This window comes from Tribolium castaneum, chromosome 5 (assembly GCF_031307605.1).
Source record: "Tribolium castaneum strain GA2 chromosome 5, icTriCast1.1, whole genome shotgun sequence".
Taxonomy (NCBI): domain Eukaryota; kingdom Metazoa; phylum Arthropoda; class Insecta; order Coleoptera; family Tenebrionidae; genus Tribolium; species Tribolium castaneum.
Genome location: NC_087398.1, coordinates 5571473 through 5597921, shown reverse-complemented (window position 1 = coordinate 5597921; position 26449 = coordinate 5571473). Strand labels below are relative to the sequence as shown.

General features: G+C 38.3%; 10 protein-coding genes across 12 annotated transcripts; 6 read left to right on the top strand and 4 right to left on the bottom strand.

The window, feature by feature from the left end:
- The first annotated feature begins 1552 nt into the window (after nt 1–1552).
- LOC660715 (sialin) lies at nt 1553–3329 on the top strand. The gene is made up of 3 exons (XM_966924.4): nt 1553–1825; nt 1874–2728; nt 2773–3329. The coding sequence occupies exons 1-3, from the start codon at nt 1810–1812 to the stop codon at nt 3282–3284; spliced, it is 1383 nt and encodes a 460-aa protein (XP_972017.1). The 5' UTR covers nt 1553–1809; the 3' UTR covers nt 3285–3329.
- Nucleotides 3330–3392: 63 nt separating this feature from the next.
- On the top strand, nt 3393–4908 carry LOC660772 (sialin). The gene is made up of 2 exons (XM_015980382.2): nt 3393–3492; nt 3539–4908. The coding sequence occupies exons 1-2, from the start codon at nt 3477–3479 to the stop codon at nt 4867–4869; spliced, it is 1347 nt and encodes a 448-aa protein (XP_015835868.1). The 5' UTR covers nt 3393–3476; the 3' UTR covers nt 4870–4908.
- Nucleotides 4909–5361: 453 nt separating this feature from the next.
- Nucleotides 5362–6672, top strand: LOC660825 (uncharacterized). The gene is made up of 3 exons (XM_967028.4): nt 5362–5524; nt 5709–5944; nt 5990–6672. Exons 1-3 carry the CDS (start codon nt 5497–5499, stop codon nt 6455–6457), a joined length of 732 nt encoding a protein of 243 aa, XP_972121.1. The 5' UTR covers nt 5362–5496; the 3' UTR covers nt 6458–6672.
- On the bottom strand, nt 6539–9325 carry mRNA-cap (mRNA-capping-enzyme). The gene is made up of 7 exons (XM_967078.5): nt 8921–9325; nt 8570–8874; nt 8351–8515; nt 7933–8302; nt 7084–7496; nt 6843–7033; nt 6539–6794 (listed from the first exon to the last, which is right to left on the bottom strand). Exons 1-7 carry the CDS (start codon nt 9104–9106, stop codon nt 6673–6675), a joined length of 1752 nt encoding a protein of 583 aa, XP_972171.1. The 5' UTR covers nt 9107–9325; the 3' UTR covers nt 6539–6672.
- Nucleotides 9326–9379: 54 nt separating this feature from the next.
- Nucleotides 9380–14026, top strand: LOC103313062 (uncharacterized). Its single transcript, XM_008195353.3, has 6 exons — nt 9380–11402; nt 11928–12580; nt 12630–13272; nt 13319–13459; nt 13517–13640; nt 13689–14026. The coding sequence occupies exons 1-6, from the start codon at nt 9612–9614 to the stop codon at nt 13901–13903; spliced, it is 3567 nt and encodes a 1188-aa protein (XP_008193575.1). The 5' UTR covers nt 9380–9611; the 3' UTR covers nt 13904–14026.
- Nucleotides 14027–14636: 610 nt separating this feature from the next.
- On the top strand, nt 14637–15843 carry LOC135265255 (brachyurin-like). Its single transcript, XM_064356958.1, has 6 exons — nt 14637–14785; nt 14830–15017; nt 15061–15227; nt 15278–15364; nt 15414–15553; nt 15606–15843. Exons 1-6 carry the CDS (start codon nt 14726–14728, stop codon nt 15768–15770), a joined length of 807 nt encoding a protein of 268 aa, XP_064213028.1. The 5' UTR covers nt 14637–14725; the 3' UTR covers nt 15771–15843.
- A 248-nt stretch (nt 15844–16091) lies between these two features.
- LOC661049 (uncharacterized protein) lies at nt 16092–22734 on the bottom strand. 3 transcript variants are annotated; one of them, XM_008195355.3, is made up of 5 exons: nt 22639–22734; nt 17577–17753; nt 16979–17145; nt 16613–16926; nt 16092–16542 (listed from the first exon to the last, which is right to left on the bottom strand). In XM_008195355.3, exons 2-5 carry the CDS (start codon nt 17696–17698, stop codon nt 16282–16284), a joined length of 864 nt encoding a protein of 287 aa, XP_008193577.1. In that variant the 5' UTR covers nt 17699–17753; nt 22639–22734; the 3' UTR covers nt 16092–16281. The 3 variants fall into 3 exon arrangements, with proteins under 3 accessions (XP_008193577.1, XP_015835869.1, XP_972331.1); XM_015980383.2 differs by lacking the exon at nt 22639–22734 and adding an exon at nt 17918–18058; XM_967238.5 differs by lacking the exon at nt 22639–22734 and adding an exon at nt 17896–18039.
- Nucleotides 17855–19258, top strand: LOC661098 (protein D2). The gene is made up of 2 exons (XM_967281.5): nt 17855–17995; nt 18597–19258. Exons 1-2 carry the CDS (start codon nt 17927–17929, stop codon nt 19131–19133), a joined length of 606 nt encoding a protein of 201 aa, XP_972374.2. The 5' UTR covers nt 17855–17926; the 3' UTR covers nt 19134–19258.
- Nucleotides 22735–22741: 7 nt separating the features above from the next.
- Nucleotides 22742–23576, bottom strand: LOC661152 (protein D3). Its single transcript, XM_967333.4, has 2 exons — nt 23414–23576; nt 22742–23284 (listed from the first exon to the last, which is right to left on the bottom strand). Exons 1-2 carry the CDS (start codon nt 23498–23500, stop codon nt 22742–22744), a joined length of 630 nt encoding a protein of 209 aa, XP_972426.2. The 5' UTR covers nt 23501–23576.
- A 2120-nt stretch (nt 23577–25696) lies between these two features.
- Nucleotides 25697–26384, bottom strand: LOC661210 (protein D2). Its single transcript, XM_967385.4, has one exon. The coding sequence runs from the start codon at nt 26281–26283 to the stop codon at nt 25750–25752; it is 534 nt and encodes a 177-aa protein (XP_972478.1). The 5' UTR covers nt 26284–26384; the 3' UTR covers nt 25697–25749.
- Nucleotides 26385–26449: the final 65 nt, after the last annotated feature.

Genomic DNA, 26449 nt, shown 5'->3' with positions numbered 1-26449 from the left:
CATTTTTCAATCATATTATAACACGATAAATGAAAAAGTCATAGACCTTTCCATGTCAATAAACAATAATTACTTTATCGATGTGTGTTTAGTAAACACAATATTATTTGCTTTACTTAGGCTTTATTTTTATTTACTTAAATGCCGATTTCATAAATACACCGCTAATGCCACATTAAGTAATTGGACATTTCGACGAACAGCACGTTATTTTTTTTTCACGTTCATGTTGACTTTAAACTTAAAGAAGCATCAATTTTGAAATAATCGTACACCAATTTTTTGCCAACTTTTCAAGCGCCTTGTGATTGGTCTGCCTAACTGTCGGGTGTTTACAAGTTCACCAATACCCAATGCCAAAACTCTGCACTTTTTGTGCGGTAGATAAACAAGTTGGAGGTAATGGCTATATTTTTATTGGCCAAATACGCATTCCTGGAACAAATGAGACGTAAACCGGTGCTAGCCCTTCCCATAAAACTAGAATTCGGTCTTGGATGCAATGGCCGATGATGTTTCCAATTTTATGCAATTTATCAATTTGTCAACAACCATCTTTTTCATTTTGTCGAAATAATTCTGTTTCAAATTGTACTTTTTCGTCTTTGCAACATTCACATTTGATTAATCATCATTTTCCTTCTCAGAAGACGAACTGCTACTTTCAATTATGTTTCGTTCGTTCATGGTGATTGCAGATTTTTTATATACCTACTGTAAATGGATAAATGGGCAAAAATTGTGGATTTAATTTAAATTTTAAATTTAAATGTAGAATTAAAGTGATGACGAAACAGAGGTTTGCGTTAAAATCGACATTAAATTTAAATGAAGAATTTATGTATTTATGAAACCAGGCGAACAAAAATTAATTCAAACTTTAACATTAAACAGGATTATTTACTGTATTGCAGCACTTATTTATTTGTAATATGTTATCCTGTAATTTAAAAATCACAAAATAAAATCCAATACCAATAAAATTTATTTTTTAATCACCGTGACTACAAAAGAAGGATAAACTACAGTAGATTCGTTTATAACCGAAGTCTACTGTCTGATATACCTAGTGTTTGAGATATCTAGCAAAAAATCCTTTTATCAGACTCACCTTCTTGTATAATGGGAATTTTAGGAAAACGTTAAAAAAAGCTATGGTTTAACTCTTTCATACTCTTTATTGTCATTATGACGTCGACTTGTTGGATTAGATATGACGACCTTCACTTTTGTGTACAAATGAAAAGTTAACAAGCACAGGGTCTTGCGTTTACGTATTTAAACAAAGTTTATTTTCTGTCAGTTTCTTGAGCAATTTCTCAATTGTTTGCTGATTTTTTACAATTCTGCAAAAGTTATCTTTTTAAAGAATACCAAAAATAGTGAATACAATAATAAAAAAAAAGATAGGGTTTATAACTACATTTAAAAAAGTTTGCCATAGTACCAGGTTCTAATTTTCACGTAGAAGGTTCAAATAAAATGTTTTTTGTATAAAAATAATTACAAAAATGTACAAACATGTATAGAACATAATTGTTAAATACTAGGAGTAGGTGTTTAAAAATTCACGTAGCACGTGTGTATTTTTTGTTCAATAATCTTGCATGCACAATATGATAATCGTCGCCAAACTTTTCATCTGCGTCACTCTTCTATAACAATGAAAATCTAATTCACAAGAGATTATGTAGTTGACAGCGTTAGTAAGAGTGATGTTTACCGCCCTTTGCAGCATCAAATTTTTACTTAATTCCTTAATTTATTACTGAAACCGTAGCACAAGTTACATTTTCAGCAAACTTTATAATGGCAAAAAATTCAGGTATAACTCCCAATAACTTGTATATCTTTGGTTCAGTTTCACATTTAGAGATTCTAACATGCCAGCGCGTTCTGTCGATAATGGTCATCATCGGCTTCATGATCCACCACATGATCCGGATCAACATTTCTATAGCGATCGTAGAAATGGTGGCTCGGAACGACTCCAACAACTCGCTTGAATCGCACGGCCCTCGCTACAACTGGGACGAGCAAGCCAAAAACGACATCCTGGGCTACTTCTTCTGGGGCTACCTCATCACCCAAGTGCCAGGAGGCCGTCTTTCGGAAATGTTTGGCACAAAAATCGTCGTCGGGATCGGACTGCTCACGTCAGGCGTACTCACAGTCCTAACCCCCGTTGCTTGCAATTTGGGCTACTATTGGCTCCTGGCGGCGAGATTCAGCCTCGGGGTTGCGATCGGCATCCACTGGCCCTCCACACCGCCACTAGCCACCAGGTGGATAGCGCCGGCCGATACGTCCAAATTCATGTCGCACATGACCGCCAGCTCGCTGGGGGCTGCCATCACCTTGCCCGTTTGTGGCTATTTGATAGCGGATTTTGGGTGGCCGAGCGTGTTTTACGTCACCGGAGCCATCACCATAGCCTGGTCAATAGCCTGGTTTTGGCTGGTGTACGACTCACCCGAGCAACACCCCCGGATTAGCCGAGAGGAGAAGGAAAGACTTAAAAGCGAGATTAAATGCGTGATTGTTGAAAAAACTGAAACTCCTTGGAGGAAAATTCTGACCTCGGCCCCAGTGTGGGCCCTCATTGTGACAAACACTGGAGCTGCGTTTGCTTTCTTTGTCGCCTTCACCCAACTACCGACTTACATGAGCCAAGTGCTGCATTTCAATATCAAGCAGAATGGGTGGTTTTCCAGTTTACCCTATTTAGGTAATTTCCCGCACTGGAAGAATTTATAAAACGATTTTTTACAGTTAGGTATTTAACTTCGGTCACCTCGTCCATCGCTGCCGACGCTGTTAAAAAAACCGGAAAATTTTCAACAACAGCCATTCGGAAGTTGTTCACCGGAATTGTTTTTGGCGGGATGGCTTTACTTTTTTTCGTTCAAGCCTTTTGGGGATACAACTACGTTGTTTCCATTGTAGTGTTTACAGGGTGTTTGGGACTCATTGGCTTGTCGACTCCGGGAGTCTTGGCCAATTTTGTCGACATAGCGCCTCCTTTTTCGGGAACTATTTTCGGTGTAAGTCAAATACCAGTCAGTATTTCTGGCTACGTCACGACCAAAATTGTGGCTTTAATAACAAAAGAAGAGCAAGGGTTTGAACAATGGGCCATTATGTTTTGGATTCTGGTTGGTTCAAACCTATTTGCGTTTGTGTTTTTCATGGTTTTTGCCTCCGGGGAAGAACAACAGTGGAGCAAACGGGTTAACAAAACCGAAATGGAGAAACTACAAAGCGAGGAAACACTTAAATTATAATTTTTGATTGTAACTCTTGGTCAAAATAAAAAAGACTTGACACTACTCATGCATTGGAGGGAAATCAGCTTTCATTTGCACAAATTGTAACCACATAACCATATCTTTATCAGTCCAGCGATAGTAGGTATGAATTATTAGTGGTCATTATTTTCCGTTGCTAGCAAGGTCAGGATAGTTAAAAGGTTGGGTATGGCAGGCGGCAAAGGTACGTTTTGATTGAAGAAAAATAGACGTAATATTGTGTAACGCAGAGTATTTAACATGCACTCGCATTTTGGCAATGATGGTGATCCTGTGTTACATTCTCCAATACATGTGCAGAATCAACATGTCAATAGCAATCGTGGACATGACCGCCAACAGCACGCAGTTCAACTGGACAAAAACGCAAAAGCACGACATTCTGGGCTCCCTTTTTTGGGGCTTTATCTTCGGCCCTATTCCGGGAGGCCGTCTTGCCGAAATCTACGGTCCCCGAATTGTTGTAACCGTAATAATGCTACTGACTGCTCTTTTCACCCTGCTGACCCCACCTGCTGCCTATCTGAACTATTACTGCTTGTTGTGTGTCAGATTTGGGGTGGGCTTGAGCACGGGAGCGGCCTTTCCAGCCGTTTTTCCCGTCGTGCCGAAGTGGATACCTCCAAAACATATGTCGCAGTTTATGGCACATATACTAGCCAGCCAGTTGGGCTTAATGTTGACGCTGAGTTGTTCAGGTCTTTTGATCGACTTTTGGGGGTGGCCGTGTGTGTTTTACATCAGTGGGGGTATAACCACTGTGTGGTCCTTTTGCTGGTTTTACTTGATTTACGATTCGCCTCAACAACATCCAAGGATTAAAAAGGACGAACGGGAGAAACTCGAGAAGGAAATCGCTGAGAGAACAGTGAGAAGGAAGAGTCCTTGGGTGAAAATACTGACGTCGCGGCCTGTTTGGGCCTTTATTGCCGCATATTCTGGGATTTTATTCAATGTTAACACTGCAGTCAACTACATCCCGTTGTATCTGAACCAAATTCTCGATTTCGACATTAAAGCAAACGGGGTTTTATCTGGCTTGCCCTTTTTAGCAACCTACTGCACGGCTGTCTTTACGTGTTACTTGGCGGATAGATGGCGAAAACGGAACACGTTTTCTGTTTTTACGATACGGAAAATTTTTGCCGGGACTCTCTTCGGGACTTCTTTCATAATTCTTCTCGTTTTGTCCGTTTGGGGCTACATCCGAGTGGTGGCTGTTGTTGCGTTAATACTCTGGCAAGTGTTTTGCGGAATGTCGAGTGCTTCGGTACTGTCCAACGTTATGGATTTTGCCCCGAATTACTCAGGAAGCATTAATGGAATATCTGCCACGTTTGGCGGTTTCGCGGGTTATTTGTCAACAAAGCTCTTTACCGCTTTTATCAAAAATGAACACAGTTTTAAAGACTGGCAACTCCTGTTCTGGATTTTGGCAGGTGCTAATTTTGTGAGCTTTTTGTTTTTTGTGGCGTTCGGGTCTTCGGAATTGCAGGAATGGAATTCAGAAAGCGTTAACCATGACAAGGAAGAAACAGAACAAATAAAATTGGATTGCTGATATTATACTGACGTGCAGATGAAAATTCGTCGAGAAAAAGAAATTTTAAGAAGCGAAGAGACCTAAATACCTCGTATTAAAATATTTCAAAATTAAATGTTTATTTCTTTTTACATCGATTTCGTTGGTCTACCAACCTCAAATAAAAAATTTTTGGTTGCGGCACAGTTATCATTTATCAGTATCAGTGATGTACCTTACCTTTTTAAAAAGTCCTACTTAAAACACAGGAAAAGGGTATTAAACTTTGATGATTAGGGATTATCTGGCAAAATATTTAGACAGAGATGTGTATTTTTATGAGAAGAAAATGATTTTTAAATTGACGATTGACGTATCTTGTATTAACAAGTAGGTAAGGTAGTACGAATTTATGAAAGTAATTGTAAATAATTACACTCACAATTGAATATCTATGTTTATCTCTAAAATTATACAAAATCATCGACTGTCACAATCTATTTATTATTTTTATTGATAATGATAACAGTTGCTGCTGGTTCATCCGTGACGCAACGAGAAGTTTGAATTAATAGTAATTCCGACACTCCTACTCTCAACATCACTTCAAACGCAACTTCCTAATAAGTAATAATCTCGGTAATAAAATAATAATTACGAAGAAAAATGGACATCAAAGTGTGGCCCATCAATGGTAAGTTTTTCAGCTTTTGTATTATTTTTCATCCATTTCTAAAATCTAAAACCAGTAATTAAAATAAAGCTGACCTTGAAATGCCGTTGAAAACATTGAACTATATGTATTTATTTGGAGTGCAAACACAATAGTAATTCTAATAAACAGTACATTTTACTAATTATTTTTTTTAATTTTACAGATTCCATACAGTGCCAACAGTTAACAGCCGAATACCTTGAAGAAACTTTAGATCTAATCGACATTTCCTTTTTTCGCTACGAAAACGTGAGCACAGTCCTCGAAATCGCAAAAGATCCCGAAGCTTTAAGAGAACTTCGTCAATTAACATTGGCAGCAGCCAAGGATGGAGTCACGGTCATAGCAATTGACAAAACAAAAAACAAAGTTGTCGGTGCAGCTTTAAATAAGCTACAGGTGCCTAACACACCGAATTTGCAGCCAAATTAATATTTTTTTTAGGTAAGAGACAATCCAGCTTTCGAAATAATTGCCCAATCTTGGAAAAACCCCAAATCAAAAGCCATTGTTCAACTGATGGCCGACATCGACAACCTTTGCAATCTTTTCGACCATTGCAAAACCGACGCTATTTTGGAATTGATGTTTCTGACGACGTTACCCGAATACGGCGGCAAAGGCATAGGAGTCAAACTCACTGAGGCGACTCAAGACATTGGACGCAGTTTGCTCAAAGGAATCAACGTCAAGAAGCCCATAGATGGGCAAAAACTTAGTCTAGAACCAGCTCCGAAAATAGTTTCTGCAATCTTTACCACCTTTGTCACGCAGAAAATTGGAAGGAAACTGGACTGGACGATTGTGGCCGAAAAGAACTTTGCGGATTATGAGTTCGAAGGTAGAAATTTTGGGAAGATTATTGGCAAAGAGACGCCCACGGTCACCTTGGAATACAAGAGTTTGCAGTAAAAAATCAACGACCCAACGATGCTTTGCGGGAATTTTCAAATATTTTTAGTGGGATTAAATGTAAGGAAAATTAAACACAAATCAGCTTAGGATTCGTATATTTTATAAATTAATTAATGGTTATTACGTTGTAAGTTTTGGGTGATCGATATGGTGCACCAATCTTTTGTCTGTCATAAAAAATATTATGGAACAAAATAAAACCGTAAAATTCATCATCTCCGTATCCTTCGTGGAGGTGGCGGCATCATCTCACTATCATCGTTGAATCTATACCTTTCGATATAATCCAGTAACTTTTCTTTAGTTATAGGGTTACTAATGCTGCCGCAAACACCTAAAAAAACTTTAATCAAAACTGAAACATCCCCACGAAGTCTTATACCTTTCGCAGTGTTAAAACTGTTCGGAAACGACTTATCAGTCCTTTCCCTCATAAACTTCCACTGATTATCCTCAAATGTACACTCAATAATTTTATTATCTAAATCCTTTAAACTTTTCGTGTATTTCATTCTTGCAAACGGTTTATCTAAATGTCCAACGTACAAATGGCCCACTTTCCGAGAGACAATTCTATAAAACACTCGAAAATAAAAACACAAAATACAAATTCAATCAAATACCCCGCCCCCTCCTCTTTCACAATCTTCAACCTAAAATCCACGGAATTCATATTGAGAGGCTTCCACTTGAGGACTTCATCGCAACGACCTGGAGAATAAGGCTCTTTGGACGGTTGAAAAATCAAACCGTCTGGTTCGTGTGATAAAGTCTTTGCGAATTTTTCACCTAATAAACTAGCAGCCTGAGTTATCTCCCAGAAATCCTTCTTTCTAACACTGAAAGGTTCGGAAGCCTTGTTAATGAGACCGTTTTCCATCGCCATGTAGCGAGGCTTAATTATTTCGTTCTCTAGACAGTGCAATCGGGTGGGGTAAAAAGGCATCTTGCCCACGTCTTGACCCTCGAATTTGACGATGTCGTACGCCAGGTAACGCGGAATGTCTTCTCCGTTTACTTTGTCAATCACCATTTCCTGAAAGTACGGAAATATTTTTCTCCGTTTTTGCACTTTTCAGCAAAAGTTATAAAGGCTCTTTACCCGTCAACACATCACAATAATAACATTTTCGGTCTTAATTAGAAAAAAATTCTCGCAAATAAAAGATTTTTGGCTCAAAATAACTAATTCTGAACGTAATTAAATGATTACTTTACCCTTCTTAACAGCGGAATTAAAAAAATATATTAATCATTCACACATAAACATCACACTAAAATTGCCAAAAGAACACACATTTCGATGTAAATGGGTGATTTTTGGCGAAATTTCTCAAAAGAAGCGAGTTCTTGTCTTAAAAACGAATGTTAGTTGCAAAAAAAACTATCGAACTTGTTTTGCTTTGCGAATTTTTTAAAATCTTGGCATAGTTTTCAACGAGCCGCAACTTTTCTAGTGAAAAAATAGTTACCCCATCAAGTAGCGTGTCTTTCAAATGTTTTCTCAGATCCTTCCTGTGCGGAAAAGTGAGTCCGCTGACTTTAAATGGATTATGATCGCGATCGAAGCAGTAAATTTCATCGGGTCCATCAATCAGCATCATATACCGGGCCCCGTCAGCCTTCCAAGAAACCCTGTAAGGTTTCTGATGCAACAAAGTTATATTATTAATATCCATTGACACCGGCTGACAACCAGGAAACCCCTTTTTCTTCCACTCGCACATAACTTGCACTTTTTTCTGTACTTGAAAAGCTTTCGGTTGTTCGGTGAAAAGCGTCACTCCCGGCACTCCCTCCATGAATTTCGCATGCGACCCACCTCTTCTGGTCGCCCCATAACTTAACAAAAAGTCACATTTTGTTGACTAAAAATATTGTTTAGCTTACTTTGAGGAAGAAGCCGGCTCTTCGCGGTTATTTTGTTGGGGCGATTCAGAGTCGTTATCTTCAAAACACCAATCTGGGAGAGTAGGGGGCGGGGGCGTATCAGCGGGGTCGTCATACCGACTGTACAATTCCGTCAAATAATCCCCCTTATAAATGCCAGGAGGTCTAAAATCGATCAAATTTACTGAACCCAGTCTCCCTTAAATTTGATCAAAAAACCTCATTTTGGCAAATGTTTCAATCGCCAACTCTAGCTCCATGTCCATTTTCTCAACTAAATACGAGACTATGAGAAACCCAGTCCTGTTAAAGCCGTGCGTACAATGCACAGCGATTTTCTCCAACGGATGATGCGTGATGAAGTTGTGCACCAGTTGAATAAACGTGTTCGTCTGCTCCTTCGAGGGCGTCTCCCCATGCCCGCGACATTGCAACTTAATATACTTACAGCCCTCATCTTCGACTTCTTCCTTATCGTAGAACCTCGTCGTGTTCGTCAAATCAATCCACAGTCCGAACTTGATCTGCAACCCACCCTTAGAACCTCGCAAGTTTCAACGAAACAAGAACCTTCTTCGTTTTGCACAAATCGAACAGCATTTTCGGCGGAAACCGACATTCGGGGGGCACCAAACTATCGTACCCGTTGCTCAGGGGGGTCTTGAAGGCCATGAAGTAGCCCATTATCAAATCGGCGGCTTTGCGGGGGCAGTGCATCCACCGATTGGGCACGGGTCCGGGGGCCCTGCGACTCATCCTACCCACTCTCAGCTGATCCGAAAGGTGAGGTTAGGGCGCTCAGCAACGCTCAACAACGACCCAACGGCCACCACGCCGCCGAAAATAACGCCAAGCACGCCCCAAAGCGGTTTCGCATTGAACAATGCCACGATTTGCACCCCAACTTCAGCTAAAACGGCACATATTGCTTTGTTGACCTATTTGACGACCTGTCACTTGTTATTGGCAACCCTGACTCATTCCTAAATCCTCAAATTCCCAGAGAATAGGGAATTCCTACTATAAAAATAAAAGACGCGGTAAAATAAAAGTCTTGTCTGTGGTCATTTGTAGGTATTTAAAGTGAGTTTGTGCTTTTGCACCTTTAAAATGTAATTAAAAGGTCGCGAAACGTGCGAATGAAGTCAATCAAATTGGCACCATGTAGCCGATCGTCAGTTGTTACCATCCCTAACCTAAGTTCCGCGTTCGTGTTCCATTTTTTTTAGTATTAAGTTGTTATTGTTGAACCGATGCCAGGATGCCTAAGTCCCGCAACCCTGGACGAGGGAGGAAAAAGAAACCATTATCCTCGAGAAGCAAGTCTTCCTCTTGCAAAAATCGGGACAGAAAGGGGTCGCCTGTGCCCCAAACCAGTCGGCAAGGTGCCCCCAAAACGCACAGCCCGCTCAGTTCTAACTCGGAGACTAGCCCATTTAAGGGTTACGGTGACAATGCCAGGCAAACCGGGGCCAAGGAAGACTTGTTTGATAAGTTGCTAAAGCCAGAGTTTGTGAATCTTCACAAAAGTATAAAGACTTATTCGAATAAGAAGAAGGCGAGTCGTGCTAATGAAACACGTTTGTTGGAGTTTCACGACTGTAAAAATCGTGACGAAATTGTTCAGTGGTTGAACGATAACCGGAATGTCTTTGATCGGCTCACTCAGACCCAAAGCCAGGACTGTTTTTCGGTCGTTAGTGACGCCTTGACTTTCGACATGCCGTCGGTGTCGCAACTCCACACTCCAAGGACCAAAAGATCGAGACAGGAAGTGCAGCCCCGACGGAGTCCTTATAAGCTCCGAGCACGTTCTTTGGACATTCACGTTAAAAAAAACGGCCCTAGCGGCAGGAGCAAGAGACATTCCGTGGCTGGAGACACTCCCGATTTGGAAGACTACCACATTGAGGAAGCAGTCACGGATGAAGAGGTCCCAGCTCCCGCCGCTATAGAAATAATCGATTTTATGGAAGATGAGTATTTGGATAACTTAGAACGGGAAATGTTGCGTGAGAGGAAGAACCACAGTAATTCTGGATGGGAGAGAATCAAAGACATGAGTAAAAGCATTACTCCGAAAAAGCCCAAACAGTTGGATATTGTGCTACAAAGCGGCGATAGAAAAGACTCCAGCCTGGAAGACGAGAGTTTCCCGTGTTACGATTACGAGTTGTTGGAAAATTATTTTATAGAGAATATGGAAGACATGATGTTGAAAAGGGAGGACTCCTCAGTTAGCGGCCATTCAGACGGAAGGAACACTCTTCGAAATGCCATAAACGTGGGCAAACTTTTCCTAACCATGGTCAGAAAATTGACACAAGGCGGAAACAAAGAGCATTTGGGGGAAATATTGCCGATCGTGGCTGAAATCAAACAGTTGTTTAGCACTTCTGGGAAAAATTCTTCGACTCAGACTCCAATTATTCAAAATTATTCAAAAATTATTCAGAGTGAACCAAACACAACGAACATTGCCATACAAACTGAGTTAGAAACTATCGATACGTCTATCCAGACTGATAATTTAAGTTGCCATAAAAATATTCAAACTGAAATTAAAAATACCGAAAAAGTCGAAACTGTTCCTCAAATATTACACCGAGAGTCAACTACGGCAACGTCGACTCCATCCGATCTCATATTTATTGACCAGGAAAATGAAGACGTAACGAAGGCGTTTGAACCCGAGAAAAATCAGGATAAAATTATCAGTGTGAAGGAACCAGAGTGTGACGCTTTTGATGACGATCTTGACTTTAATTTCAATACAGAGGAATTAATTAAAGCTAGTAAAATTGTGGAGAAAAATGACGACGTTAGGGACAGTGGACAGTCCTGTTTGATTGTATTACATGCGAGTGGAAAGGAGAGCGTCAAGGGGGTCAAAAGGTATCAAGCTGAGAGTCCACTTGGCGGAGAAGGGAGTAGGACGAAAAGACCTTGTGCCAAGTTCTTACGTGATGACTTGTCGGTGGCATTTTCTACGTGCGCTGATGAGGACAGGAAAGAGGGGGAAGTAATACAACTTGAGGAGGATAGTGATGATGTAAGTATAAAGAACAAGCCTGAAATAACAAAAAAACCGTGGTACTTTTTTTGGCATGCAAAATATTTTAAAGAATGAAACGGTAAATGAATCGGCCTGCACCCGGCGCCTCCACCAAAATTTACAGTTTACAAAATTAGCTAGAAAATGCAATATAGAATTTGCGTTTTAACTTTGATAGTTATTTTTATTTGTTGTTATTTTTTTTAGGTAATCTCATTTTCTTTTTCCTATTTTCATTACTTATTCTCTCTATTGCATTTTCTCAATAAGCGTGTTCGTTTTAGGATTACCATTAAAAGTTAAGTACTTTATTTTTGTACCAGTTATTATAATAAAGTTGCAAAACATGTCTGTAAAAAACATAGTTTTTCAGCTTCGATATTCTTCCTTTATTTAATATTTATAATAACGGCAAAAAATTGGACATCGCAACAAAAACAACACTGCGCAATAAGTAGTGAAGGACTTATTACACTTCTATTTATTTATTTGTGAAAAATTGTAGTATGCAAATTGTTGCAGGAGTATTTACCGGATCTACTTAATAAAAGCAAAAAGTTGATATCAAATCCCAAGGAACCCGAACCAACTCCGAAAACTCGTACCCAAGAACAGATTGAAGAATTAGAAAATATAATATACAACGCTACCAAGCGTGTGTGTTTTGCTGGCCAGAACGAGAAACATGTTAAAGAGACACCAAGTACGAGTGTCCAACACTTCAAACCTTGCAGAGTAGAAGACGACTTGGATTATTTTAAGCCGTATAGTTCGACTACGCCCAACCACAATAATAATACAATTACAAAAACTCGTCGAAACTTGTTCAATTCAAAAACTGATCAAGATAATCGGTTTTCAGACTCGTTATTTGTGAGTGATAGAAACGAAAGTGTTGTGCTTAACAAAACCATAACTCCGAATAATGTCGACGAGATTATAAAAGAAATCAACTGGGATGACGATTTCGAAGGACACGACAGAGAAGTTGAGGAAATTTTAAAACGCGAAAAAACGAAAATTAAAATCTTGGACAATGTGTTAGTGAAACCTGCGTGTTCGAGTGTGAAAAATGACGATAATGTGAGTGAAGCTGATGATGAAAATTGTTACTCCGATGTGGATTTTGTTGAATCGACGCCCCAGAAAAAAGTCCCGAGTTTCTCCAAACACAAGTAAGTGCGAGTTTTTCAGTTTGTAGTTTTTTAGGAGTTACGTTTGCAGAGACGAGTCGGCGCTTGATATCACATTACCACCACCGCTAGAGTTTCAAGATAGCGAAAAACACGAAAATGTTACAACAAAATTTGAAATTCCCGTATCGCCACGACGCCCTCTTGCTGTGCTTAATAAAGTAACGAGTACACCGATTTCGCAAAAAAGGGACTCTGAAAATTTCCCAAGTCTCTCGCCCATACCTCCAACCAAGACAAAAAATTCAAAGAACCGAATTTTGGGACCAATTGAAGCAGCGCAATTCTCGAAATATTCTCCCTTGACTGTTAATAAAACTCCGTCTCAAGTGATTCGCCCGAATCAGACGCCTAAACAAAGGAGCATTTTAAATTACGTTCGCTCACAAGCGAGCCAAGAATCTCAAACATCGTCACAAAAGAAGCCTTGCATCGCCTGCAGTCGGATCAGTCGAGATGAAGTAAACGCGCTTTCGGCACTGGCCAATAAAGGATTGGCAACGTACAGTGGCGGTTTTTCCCCGAAAGTAACTCATTTGGTTGTTTCGGTGAACGAACAAAATTATTTGAAAGACCACACGATTAAATATATTCTGGCTGTTGCCGCAGGAATTTGGGTGGTGAATTTCAAGTGGGTGCAAGAGTGTCTAGTGAAGAACGCTATAGTACCAGAAGTAAGTTTCGGTGTTGAGAAAAAAGTTTGAAATTAAAGTTTTGAAGGAACCGTATGAAGTATTGGATATACACGGCGCAGCAGGTCCACGGCGGGCGAGACTGACCAGGCTGACAAATCCGCTTTTGAAAGGGTTTAAAATACACCCAGCGCCCCCATTTCTCACTACGACTCAAAAGGAGGTTGAGGTAATTTTAAACTTTTACTTAAGCCTTTCGGAATATTCCTATGTTCCATTGTTTCAGAATGTCATAAAAATGCTCGGAGGTGTGGTGGTGCCAGCACCGGAGTGTCTGTTAGATGATAAAACGGGGTATGTTTGTGTGATTGTGACTGAAGGAGATACGCAAGAATCGGATTTGTATAAAAGTAAGTCATTTTAACGTTGTGTTTTATCTTTATTTTAGTATTTTACAGCCTGGTTGGAAGCCTTGAAAGTTGTAACGGTGAATTTAGAATGGCTGAGCAGATCAGTTGGACAATACAAAGTTCTTAGTTTACGGCCCTTTACAATCTATTCGGATGATTCGATATCGATAGATTCCCTAGGGTATCCACCTGAGTTAGTGGCGAATACGAGTTTCTCTTTCTTTCAACCAACGTATACCACAGTGCCATCCATGGAGGAATAAAGACTTATTTCTCCATCACAGCATCAATAATAACTGATAATTTGTTACGTATAGTTATAAGCATTAAAGAGCAAAGTTATATTTTTATACACGATGAGGAAATAAAAAGTTAATTTTCTGTTACTGGTTTTTTATTTATGACAATATTAAACAATACAAGGTGCTTTCACTTCAAAAGTGGTAAATATTTTTACAAATAAATATTGTTACTGTCGGGACTTCAAAATTGTCTAATGCATTTCTCACTTGAGTGCGATTAATTGTCGAGAATAAAATTTATCTAAGGTGTCAACACCTCAATTTCCGATTATTACCAGATCATGGTCAAGTATTCTTGTCTTATTAAAGTTATCCTTTGAACTAAAATTATTTTCTTAATAAATGTTAGCGGAGCATTTCTGATTTGATTTTTCTGTAAATAATATTTGCCTTTTTCAAGACAGGAAATGGAAAAATACTCCAAGCGTCAAACTAGATAAAATCGTTTATCAAACAATACGATAGATTTTTTGATTTGGGTTTATAAATATCCAAAAAATATAATATGCATTAGTGGAGGTAAATGCAAAAAATTCAGTGTGGCATTATATCAATACGGATTAAGAAACACTCAGGATGATTTATATTATAATCCCCTTAAAAACTGATATACTTTTAATTTTTTTCTCGAACTTTAAACTGTTCGACTTACGCAAAAGATGACAAACGAGGGAAAAGCAGTAATCCATCGATAGATCGATCACACTTAATCTGTTCGATCAGAGATAATTTTTGCAAATATAAAAGCTACTGCCACTATTTCCCAGCAACACTCCCGCCAAAATGAAACTTTCGCTCGTTGCTTTCCTATGTGTGGCCCTCGTGGCCCTTGCTTTGGCAAAAGTATAACACTCGTTGCGTTGGCAATTTTTAACTTTTATTTGCAGAAACCCGCCACTAAATTCGTCACCAAGAAAGATTTTAGTGGCCGCATCATCGGCGGTGAGACCGCCAATGCTGGACAGTTCCCATCGGCAGCTGCCATCTACGTAAGTACCAAGGAAGGGACTTACTTCTGCGGTGGTTCCCTCATTGACGAGCTGTGGGTTCTAACAGCCGCCCATTGCATCTCTGGGTAAGTTTCGGTGGTGGAAATGGCCAAATTTACTGTTTTGAAGTGGGGTAGCGTTCCAAGTTTTGCTGGGGTCCACCACCTTGCAAGGAACTGACCCCAACCGGGTGATTTTGGCCACGTCAACTTCAGTTCTCCATCCCGATTTCAACCCTGACACGCTGGAGAATGATGTGGGACTTATCAAGTTCCATCTCCCAGTCACTTACACTGGTAATATTTGGCAAAGTGGTTAAAAGTGAAAATCAAAATTCAATTTTTAGACTACATTAAGCCCATTTATCTCCCGACTGTGGACCTTATTGATAATTTGGACAGCACCGCCATTGGCTGGGGGCAAATCAGTGATGGTAAAAAAAACTTCTTTTTTAAAATTTTTGCAATTTGATTAATTTTTAGAAACCGCTGGTCTTGCCAACGAACTTAACTACGTAACCGTTACCACGATCCCCAATGATGAGTGCCAGTTGAGTTTTGCTAACACTATTTTCAAGACTATGGTTTGTGTGGCTGGGAATTACAACGAGGGTACTTGCCGGGTAAGTCCCCGAGTTGTTTTATCTTGCATTTGTATTACTCTCGTTTTTTAAGGGTGATAGCGGTAGTCCTTTGATGACGACGCTGAATCACCATCACTGGCACCTGGGAATTTCCACCTTTATCAGTACCAACGGGTGCGAGACTCCAGACCCATCTGGGTACACTAGAACGTTCCCGTACGTTGACTGGATTAAGAATGTCACCCAAATCCCCTAAATTTTGAGATTTTTAATAGATAAGCAAGTGTTTGTATTAAAGTTTTAACAATAAATACTACCGACCTGTATTATTATTTTGTTTTTATTAAGTTTACCCAAATTCCTGAAACGCTGGGTTAAGTTAAAACAATGAAAATTGAAGAAGTAGAAACAAAATTGTAGTATTCTTCTTCTGAGTCAGGTGTAGTACTGGTAGTACTAGTAAGTAACAAAAAAATAATAGGAAAAATAATTTCTGCTGGCGAATAGCAGCATGATGTCTTGATTTTAAAACTTGTGGGTGCACAATCATTGGAAATCAAAGGGAAAATAAAAAGAATTTTGTAATTTCGGATAATTTATTAACAATTTAAATACTAAAGTAATTAAAATTATAATACATTTAACGATAACAAAAACTTAGCCTAGCCTGTACAATACAATAGGACAAAGAACAGAACAATATAATACATTGCAATGATAACAGCCTTGTTTCAGTTCAACGAACAGAGACAATTTCCTTGCTCCAATCAAATCATCTTACAAATATCGTTGTATTGCCAGAGGTTATTAAACTGCGCGACTTTGTTATCTTTCAACAGCTTGACTAAATGATGATTAACATTGGACTCCGCCGCTTTGAGCAACTTCTCTGGAGTGTCGGTGTAAATCATCCTAACCAACTCCTTCTCATTGAACTGCTTCTGCCTATTATTGATCAAAATATCTAAAATTTGTTGCTCCCTCTCCTTCCGATGCTGGATATAGAACTCGATCTTTTCCCTCGGACTCTGCAACAACAGCCACTTATCAGTCCCGCAAAAACCCAAACAAACATAAACTTGAACTTGTCGCACTTACATGGATGACATTGCCGTGCCCGGGATACACCACCGCCGGCTCCAAATCGGCAATCTCCTGCAGCGAGTTCATGTAGTCGTACAGGTCCTCGAAAACGGCGGTGCCTTCGCCTAACACGCAATCGCCGCTGAAGACTGCGTTTTCCTCCACCAGGTGCAGCACGATGTGGTCGGTGGTGTGCCCCGGGGTGTGCACCACACGCAGGGTGGCGCCCTCCACGGTGAACTCTTGACCGTCCTTCAGGAAGTCAATGTTGCAGCCGTCAGGCAGGCTCTCGCCCTCGCTCCGGGGGTACTTCCACACTTGAGTATACTCTAAAACAACCACAATCAAGGCAAAGTCACAAGGGCCTGGCTGTGGACCTACTTGTCTTGTCTTTGATGTCCAAGACATCGAGGAGACCCCCGATGTGGTCGTGGTGCCAGTGAGAGATGAAAATGTGCGCCAAATCGATGTCTTCATGCTTGAGAACGCTCTTCAAGTGGTTGATGTACTGGGGGACGTCGGCGTCGCCAGTGTCAACTAAAATACGCCTGAAAATGAATTTAGTACTTAGTTAAAACTGTATAATTTTTTTCAATTTTATTCATTTCTTGTATGTATAATTTAATTATTAATTAATCATAGGTTCGAGGAAGGGGTCAGGGGGCCAAGACCTTGAATTTAACCGCGAATCTATTGACCTCTGTAAGCAAAGAACGTAAAACCCGTATTATCACATTTGTGATTAATCATTCATTTAATTGCATTTCGAAAATCAAAGAAAAACAAATCCTTGTTCCGAATTTGTGTTTCCCACGATTTTCAGACCGGAAAAGAGTCACTTATTTCATGTAAAATAATGAACAAAAATTGTTAATTTTTCCGCCAGTTTTTCCTTGGCAGTCCTACCAACGCCATTTTCCGTGACCCCAACACGTTGCATCTTCTCCATGCGAGTTTTTAAGAAAAACCAAGCACTCACCTCTTCCCGGTGCCGATAATGTAAGTGTTGGTGCCCTGCAGGGTCATAATTCCGGGGTTGCACCCCAGAACCCGGATAATCCGGGCGGAAAGTTTCGTAACTGCAGGTATAACAGCCGCCATGGTGTCACTGGTATGTCGCGGGATTTTCAAAAAAGTAGCACCGATAATCACTTGACTGGAAAAAATTGAGAAAATCAGTGCCGGAACACGTAAAAACGCACCTTGATGATATTTTTGTTGTTATTTCAGAGGAAAAAATCGCTACTGACGCGTGTCGCTCAGGTGGGATGCGGGTTATTTAAATGATTTGTAATTACCGTTAGGTAGTAGCACACAAACCGGCACGAAATGAAGAGCTTTATCTGTGTTTGCTTTGTGGTGGTTGCTGCAGCTTCAGCAAAGTCGCAGGATGTCGAGGTATGTTCTTCACTTGCTTCTTCACTCACAAAAATGTGACTAAGAAGACTGTCTCAAAGAGTGGCTTTATATAAACGGGTGCACCTTGCACTGTGTGTCTTTAGCCTCGTTTAAAATGCTCGAATTTTTCGATAAGACGAGCTATCACATTTTTTCTTCGACTGTTTATAAATAATGATTATAAGAGCATATTACGCCGTTGTAAGGTCATGTTTTCATTTGCAATTAAAAGATAACATTTTGTTAAATTATCATTAATTAAGATGCGCTAGTTTCTGGATTCTATTAATACTTTTTTTCTGCCAGTGGAGCTTCCGCGTTAACCGCCTAGAAACAGATTTTTTTCTAATTCTTTATTCGTTCCGGAAATTGATTCGTTATTCTGGCTTAATTTTTTTCGACTTTAGATAAACTTATAGATCACTCCAATCAATCGTCTCGTCACGTCTTCCAGAAATTACATAATAAACAAAATAATTATTTGTTTATTTACTTATCGACTCTTCTAACGAACAACACGTTATAAACTTATTTTAATCACATCTGAATCTAGAAGAATTATTTTTTTTTGCTAAAAATTGTAACAATAAAGTTTTCGTAGGCGTTCACTAAATCTCAGATAGCCCCCGACGTGGTGCACGTCGCCCCCTCGAAGCTGCTCAAAGTCGAGTACAAGAAAACCAACAAGGAGGTGCACCTGGGCAACGAACTAGCCCCCAAGGATGTCCGGGACGCACCCAGCGTCACCTACAGCGGGGACCCCCATGCCTTCTACACCCTCGTTATGACCGACCCGGACGCCCCAAGCCGCAAAAACCCCAAAGCTAAAGAATGGAACCATTGGTTGGTGGGCAACATCCCCGGATCTGACCTTTCCAAGGCCCAAGTTTTGACTGAATACGTGGGTGCCGGGCCCCCGAAAGACACCGGATTGCACCGCTACGTGTTCCTTTTGTACAAACAGCCCGGAAAAATCACCTTCCAGGAAGAGCACAAGAGCAACACTAATGGAAACAGAGCCAAATTTTCAACCGAAAATTTCGCAAAGAAATACGGGCTTGGAAACCCAGTCGCTGGAAATTTCTACCAAGCGAAGTTTGACGATTCGGTTCCTGCTTTGCACAGCCAGTTGCATTAATAAAAAAAGGGCGGTTGGTCTGCTCTCTAATATTTTGATTTAGTGTTCATTTATTATTTTTACTTATTTGATTGCTTTTTGTCATGTATTTGCAAGATCTTATTTTAATAAAAAATATAACTGGAGTTTGTGTCGTTTTATTATGACTACCTATTATCGGTAAAGTGATTTGCATATCCGAGAAAGGATTTCCTCCAAACAATGCGACTATTATTGCTATCAGTAGCGTGAAGGTTGTGTGGAATGAGTGAAATGACGTTTTCATGTGGTGCTGCAGTCTCATTAAAAAAGCCATTTTGCTAATTATCATTTTAACCAAGTTATTTCAATTTCCGTAAATTTAGAAAATAGGTTTTGGATCTAATGCGATAACATTACGATAACTTACCATTAATTTGTTTTTTATTTTTAAAGTATCAGTGTCAAATGAAAACGCTCAAAATTATCTAAAGCACTCGTGGCTGTAATCTGGAATAAACTATAATATTTTTGTTTAATTAATTTTTATTTTATTTTGACATAATCAGTAGCTTCTGTTATTTTGAAAACCGTACGTTGGGGTCGTTCATTTGAACAGAAGTCATAGCTGTAGTCAAATAATGTAATTTGTTTTCAAATTTTTAAATACAAATTAATGAAATCACTGATCATCATTGTAACGCCGTCCATTCTTGAAAACACGTGCACTAGGAATATTTATCACTAATACTTCTTAAAAATACATGCCATGTAAATGTTATAAAATATTTAAGTACACAACAGATTTCGTTAAGTTCAAAAGTGGTAAATATAAATAACTTTTTTGTATAATTTGTTTTGCTGTTAATATTTCTTGTAGATGTTCCTTCGTACAAAAAGTTATGTAATCGAACATTATTAAGTAACCAAATTTGACGTTTAAAAATTCAACAAAATCATCGTGACGGTACAAATTTTATGTATGAAATTTGCAGAATACTTACCGGTTTTTTTCGAGAATTAGAATTTCTGGAAACAATTATCTTAACAAATGTAATAAACAGTAAATAATTCGTAATGAAAGTCTAATCAAACGATGAGTATTTGTTGTTTAGGCTACAAATTATGTAAATAATATGATTTGGTTTTACTAATTTTTTAAATACATAATATTATTTTTAAAATAATTAAAAACAAAAAAATAAGCAAATTGTAATAGCAATAATTATTAATGGTTATAATGTTATAAGTCGTAATTAAATGAGTAATCATTTTAATGAGAAAAAACGTATGTTTCATTTATATTTTTCGAATCGGAAACATTTCTTGATGAGACAATTTAGAAGTTCACTTAAATTAAAGTTTAAATTTTGTCTTCGTGTTCTTGTTTATAACAATTAGCTGACTTATCCTTTTACATTTGCTGATTTTAACAGTGCATTTATACTAATTATTATAATCCAACTGATAAAAGATTCAAGGTTCGGAATCTGTCATTTATCGAACGACCTCTTCCCCTAACTAGCAAAGTGCCTTTAAAACGATATCAAAATAAACTTGATGATTGATTCACATTGTGTCGCAACATTTTTCAATATCATGTATAAATTCAATACACGACCCACGCTGTTTACTACAGGCTGGTCCACAAGTAATAATGAGCCTGAAAATGGAAGAAAATATTTTCTCAAGCTAATTCGCCGACTTTTGAACTGAAAGTATTTGCGTTTTAAGTGAATTATTGCAATTATTTAGTTTATAATGTTGATTTATTTAAAAAGTTTGTGTTAAAATATCTGCAAAACACGGTCAGTACCTGGGGCCTCGTGGCCCAGTGGTATAAGCGCCACTTTCGACGGGGGAGTCGGGGGTTCGAGCCCGGATCAGGTGTAACAATTTTTCTGAGAAAAAAATATAGAAAAGGTAAGGAAACAACACGTAAACAAAAATAAGAGATAGAGAGAACACATAAGCGTATAAAAGTAAAGCGGAGCATAAAACTGAGAAAAATAAGAAAATAATGAGACAAAAATGTAAAAGTACGTAAAGGCTCCAAATTGTAAACGTACTTTTTGTTTTGAGAGAAAAAGAGATGAACGTAAAGGTGAAATATAACTTCAAACTTATACGCCCGGTACCTTTTGATGAAATCTGATGAAAAATTAGAGAATTAAATTGAAAAAAGTGGAAAAAAAATGCTTTCTCGAGCTAATTCGCCGACTTTTGAACTGAAAGTATTTGCGTTTTAGGTGAATTATTGCAATTACATAGTTTGTAATGTTGATTTATTTAAAAAGTTTGTGTTAAAATATCTGCAAAACACGGTCAGTACTTGGGGCCTCGTGGCCCAGTGGTATAAGCGCCACTTACAGCGGGGGAGGTCGGGTGTTCGCACCCGGATCACGGCAACAATTTTTCTGAGAAAAAAAGTGTAGAAAAGGTAAGTGAAACAACACATAAACAAAAATAAGAGATTGAGAGAACACATAGACGTATAAACGTAAAGCGGAGCATAAAACTGAGAGAAATAAGAAAATAATGCTGCAAAAATGTAAAAGTACGTAAAGGCGCCAAATTGTAAACGTACTTTTTGTTTTGAGAGAAAAAGAGATGAACGTAAAGGTGAAATATAACTTCAAACATTAGTTGACTTATACGCCCGGTATCTTTTGATGGAATCTGATGAAAAATTAGAGAAGTACCTGGGGCTTCGTGACCTGTACCTACCAACTTTTTTTATATTTTTTCAAAAATTGCGCTTAGGTGATGTAGGGTTTCTCACACAGAATCTCTTTTTTATGCCGTTAAAAAGTAGACAGCTTGTAATAAAATTTTTATCTTGTAATAAAAGTCTGAACTTTTGAGTCAAGGGTGTTATCAAGGCGACTATTATTTTTGCATGCAAATTTGAAAAAAAAATATGTTTTGACTCAACTGGGGTCGCATCAATCATTTCAAAGTACAATGAATTGAAGGAAAAGACGATAAAAATGTTTAGAACAGAATATCCTTAAGAAAATCCGATAATACAGTCTCGTAACCAAAGTTCATTTCATGAGAAGATTTGCGATAACTTTGCATGATGAACATAATTATGTAAAGATAAATTTTTATTAACTGTTTGTTATTAATCCGTTTGTGCTAAAAATAATCACACATGTACAAATATGTTATTGTCGGGTTTACGCTAATATCAAAAATAGAATATTTTTCAGTTGTGGGCGATGTCTGCGCGACATCCACTATCAGTTTGGTCGGATAATAAAAAAATTACACCATTTCTGGACATATCTCTGTTACATTACCTTAAAATGGTAATACTCACTTGGAAAATGAGGAAGTTAACAAAATGTGTTTGCAGTTCAACGTAAAACGATCAAAGTCCACGCATTCTGAATTATCAAGAGTTGCTAATTGTGATTAATCATTAATAATTCTTATCATTATAACAGTTTCCGGTAGCAAAACATTTTGATCCAGAACATTCACTAAAGCTGATATTAGTTGTGGGTTTTATAAAAAAAATGTAATATACTTTGTTTATTACCTTTATTCCAATCTGCGTCCTCACCTGACAAGCACAAGATAACTCTAAATAAAATTAAAACACTCAGACAAAACTCATGACTGCGATAAGCAAATTAAACAAACTAATTATTCGTAACATTTTTATTCCTCTCGTCGACATAAGGCTCCCACTTGGCCTTGAAATAATCCCCGGCGACAGCCGCCCCCAAGTTGTACTTCTTCACAAACTCCTTCAGCGACCACTTCAACCTGTGAGCCCTCGACAGCTTCAAACTCCTCGGCTCGTCAAAAGTCAGTCTCTCCTTTTGCTCATACACCAGGAAGATATATCTGTGCAAGCCCGTGTCCTTTGGCGGCCCTGACCCGAAATACTCGGCAATAACATCACCAGTGCTAACATCGCCCCCTTGGATGTTCCCCACGAGCCAGTGTTTGACATCGGCGAACGAGGGGTCGCTCCTCGAGGGTGCATCAGGATCGAACATGACCAGGGTGTAGTATTTGGTGGAGGCGGCGTCCCATTTCACTTGGGGTTCGTCTTTCACCTCCGAAGGGGTGAGCTCTTCGCCCAGGTGGACCTTCTTACCGTTGGGGTAGGTGACGAAGAGGTGGGCTGGCGGAGCGTCAGCAAGGATTTGGGGGACTATGCCGTCGGACTCCATGTGCTGGGACGTAAACAATGTTTAATAATAGATAGTTAACGGGAATCGGCGAACTGATAAGCGCTGACCTTAACAATGCTGAATGTTAATGATAATTAAAGCAGGAATCATTCGGTGGGGAAAAGTAAGTACCTTTTTAATCTGAGCGTGATGGTCATGAGATGATACTAGCGCGACAAAAGCAAATATTGTAGTTAAAAGTGGATATTTTGGCACCATTTTTCAACTGATAATGATGGAACTTGATTTCTGTGTAACACTCTGAAGGTGTTGCGGAAATAATAATGAAAGTGGATGACTTTGGTTGAGGTCAAAACTCGTGACGAGTTTATTGAACTTTGGCAACATCGGCGATTAGAAATTATGTATCTTTTTGGATTTTTAGCGATTCAGGTCAAGAATTTATCATAATTTATAATCGTCCCTAAAGTATCCTTATACCATTGTAAAGCACGACTTTTATCACATGGAGTTACAAGAGTGTTTGGTTAAATGATAACCAGATAACAACCAGATAGAAAGTACCTAACAAATTATCAAAAGGATAATTAATTAATTAATTAATTGCCCTCTGGATTGCACTCTATTTTTATCCGAAAAATAAACAAGGAAAATGAAACGACTTAAACCATTTCCAGTTTAATTTCTTCTTCTTCTTGTGAAACTAAAAAAGTTGCGAAAACAAGTAACAAGGTGAAATGATCCATTCCAAAAGAATTTGGCTTCTTTAAAGCGAAAAAAATTTATCATTTTTGGACGAGATCCGAAGACGTGGTTTAATCTGTGTAGGTAAATAGATACGGAAGGAAAGATATCGATAATTTTGTAGTATAAGTAGTAAACAGAAACGTTTTAAGTCAATTACTTTATTAATTAACGGAATTGTTATGTCTGAAACTTTATAATCAAAATGCAATAAATAAAAAACTGATTCGAAGTTCGGACTCGACGTAGACCTCAAACCGGATCTACTTTTGGACCTAGAAGATGTCATTCCATTTCCAGCGTAAAAGGCTTTTTAAAATGCAAGAGAACTTTTGCTGTAAAAGTTTGCATCGTACGTTATTACAGATAACAGACGCCACAATTTATCGCACATTCATGTTAAGACTTGAGCAGCTTCAGACGTCAGGAGTGATAACGTGTTCAAATTTTATTGGCGCTTAATTTTTATATTGAAGCAGTTGAAACGATTAACTTAACGAGTGCAAGTATTTTTTTTTAATTTTTGGTAGATATGAAGAGTCGTGTTGACGCTTCAGTGATACATCCTTATCATTATTGAGAATTCGGTTGGATTTCGAGAATTATATTCGCCGAAAATATTTACCAATTTTTTTTTTAATTTTTGTTTAGTGTTTGTAATTTTGCGGAGACTGAAGATTAAATATAAGATACTTAGGTATATTATTAATTATATTATCAACAATTATAAATTTTTCGATAATTTGCTTCTTCAAAAATCAAATCCTATCAAAAGGATCTCTGTCTGTACCTAGAAAAAATTACTGACTTTTTTTAAATATCTTTGCAATGCACACATAACTGTCGGTTACTTGATAAGTCCTTAATAATTTTTTTCTTTTCTCAAAGAACACATATCTTTTACAACAAACATTTTTTTAAGTAATAAGTTTCATCCTGTTCTGTGTAGTCTTTTTTTTTCAGAAAATAAAGCTTATCAAAAGGGAATTTGGATATAAAAACCAGTAAATAATTTAAATGAAACTGAATAATTAATAATACGTATTTTTAACGTTTAATTAGATACTAATTCAGTTTTCTTGTAAAGTTGTCATGGCAAAAATTATCTAGTTATTGAACATAGGAAAAACTTTTTTAACCAAAGCAACCATTTCGTGAGCTTTGTAGGCAAATTATTGCAAATTTTTTTGCATCTCTACACTTATGAGTCTGTAGCCATATATGGTCTGTAGTTTGTTTCAAAATCAAAATTGTAATAAAAAATAACTGGGACAAATACGAAATTAAAACAGTCCTTTTTAAATGTTTTATAATTGTTGATAAACTCATGATGGAATATTATGTTCGAGGAAGTACTAAATAACACACTTTGATTATCTACTTTCCACACTAAAAAATCAATTTTTATTTATTAGAGCGCAGTGACTCAAAATCAAAGCAGTTCCTTATAACACTATTGTTTACAGTACTTTTCAATAATAAAGCGATTTTTAAACAATTAATAATAAACATGACAATCATACAATTACTGAACCTTGTCGTATTTTGTCTTGAACCTTTCTCATTTTTAACATATCTTAGTTATTATAACAAGATGAGATCGCGTTTATGACCCATTTCTTTGAATTTTTATGACAAGAACACTTCTATTATCTATCATCTCGGCATGTCGTGCCAACAATCATGAATGTAACACGAAAATGACAAGCAAAAAATACCAAAATCTTTATTATTAATTTGTACGTAGATACACATTTAAAAAATCACATACAAACACATGTCCGCGCATTTGGATCTTGCTGCCACTGAGCCTTGAAAAAATTCCAAGCAAAAATCCTCTCAAAATTGTACTTTTTTCGAAAATTTTCCGTCGAAAACCTCAATCTGTGTCGTCTGGAGCCCTCTTTGGGCATCCTGACCTCGTCGAAAGTCACAGCTTGTTCGTGTTCGAAGACCATGAAGAGGTAGCGATGCAGGCCGGTACCTCGGGGAGGTCCTGCTCCTCGGTACTCGGCAATGACCTCACCCGTGCTCATATCGCATCCTTTTATATTGCCAACCAACCAGTGGATGACTTCTGCCACAAAAGGACATCTTCGACTGGGGGCATCGGGGTCGGTCATTACCAAAGTATAGTACTTCTCAGGGTCGGCCTCCCAGTGCACTTGGGGCTGCTCCCGCACGTCTTGAGGAGCGAATTCTTGGCCGAGGTCTACGGTCTTCTTCGGGTAGATGATGGTTATTTGAGATGAGGGAATTTCGGGGAGAATGGATGGGACCAGGCCGTCAGTGTCCATAATTTTTTGTTTGAGGTTTCTAATGCTAGTACTATAGTACAACGTTCACAGGTGGGAGATAAGTGAGATAGGTGAATCAATAAGTCGTCGTCCTTGGTCAGAATGTTTATTTCTAGTATTAACAAATACAACAGCAACTCTATGCAACAAGTTATTTTTAATTTAA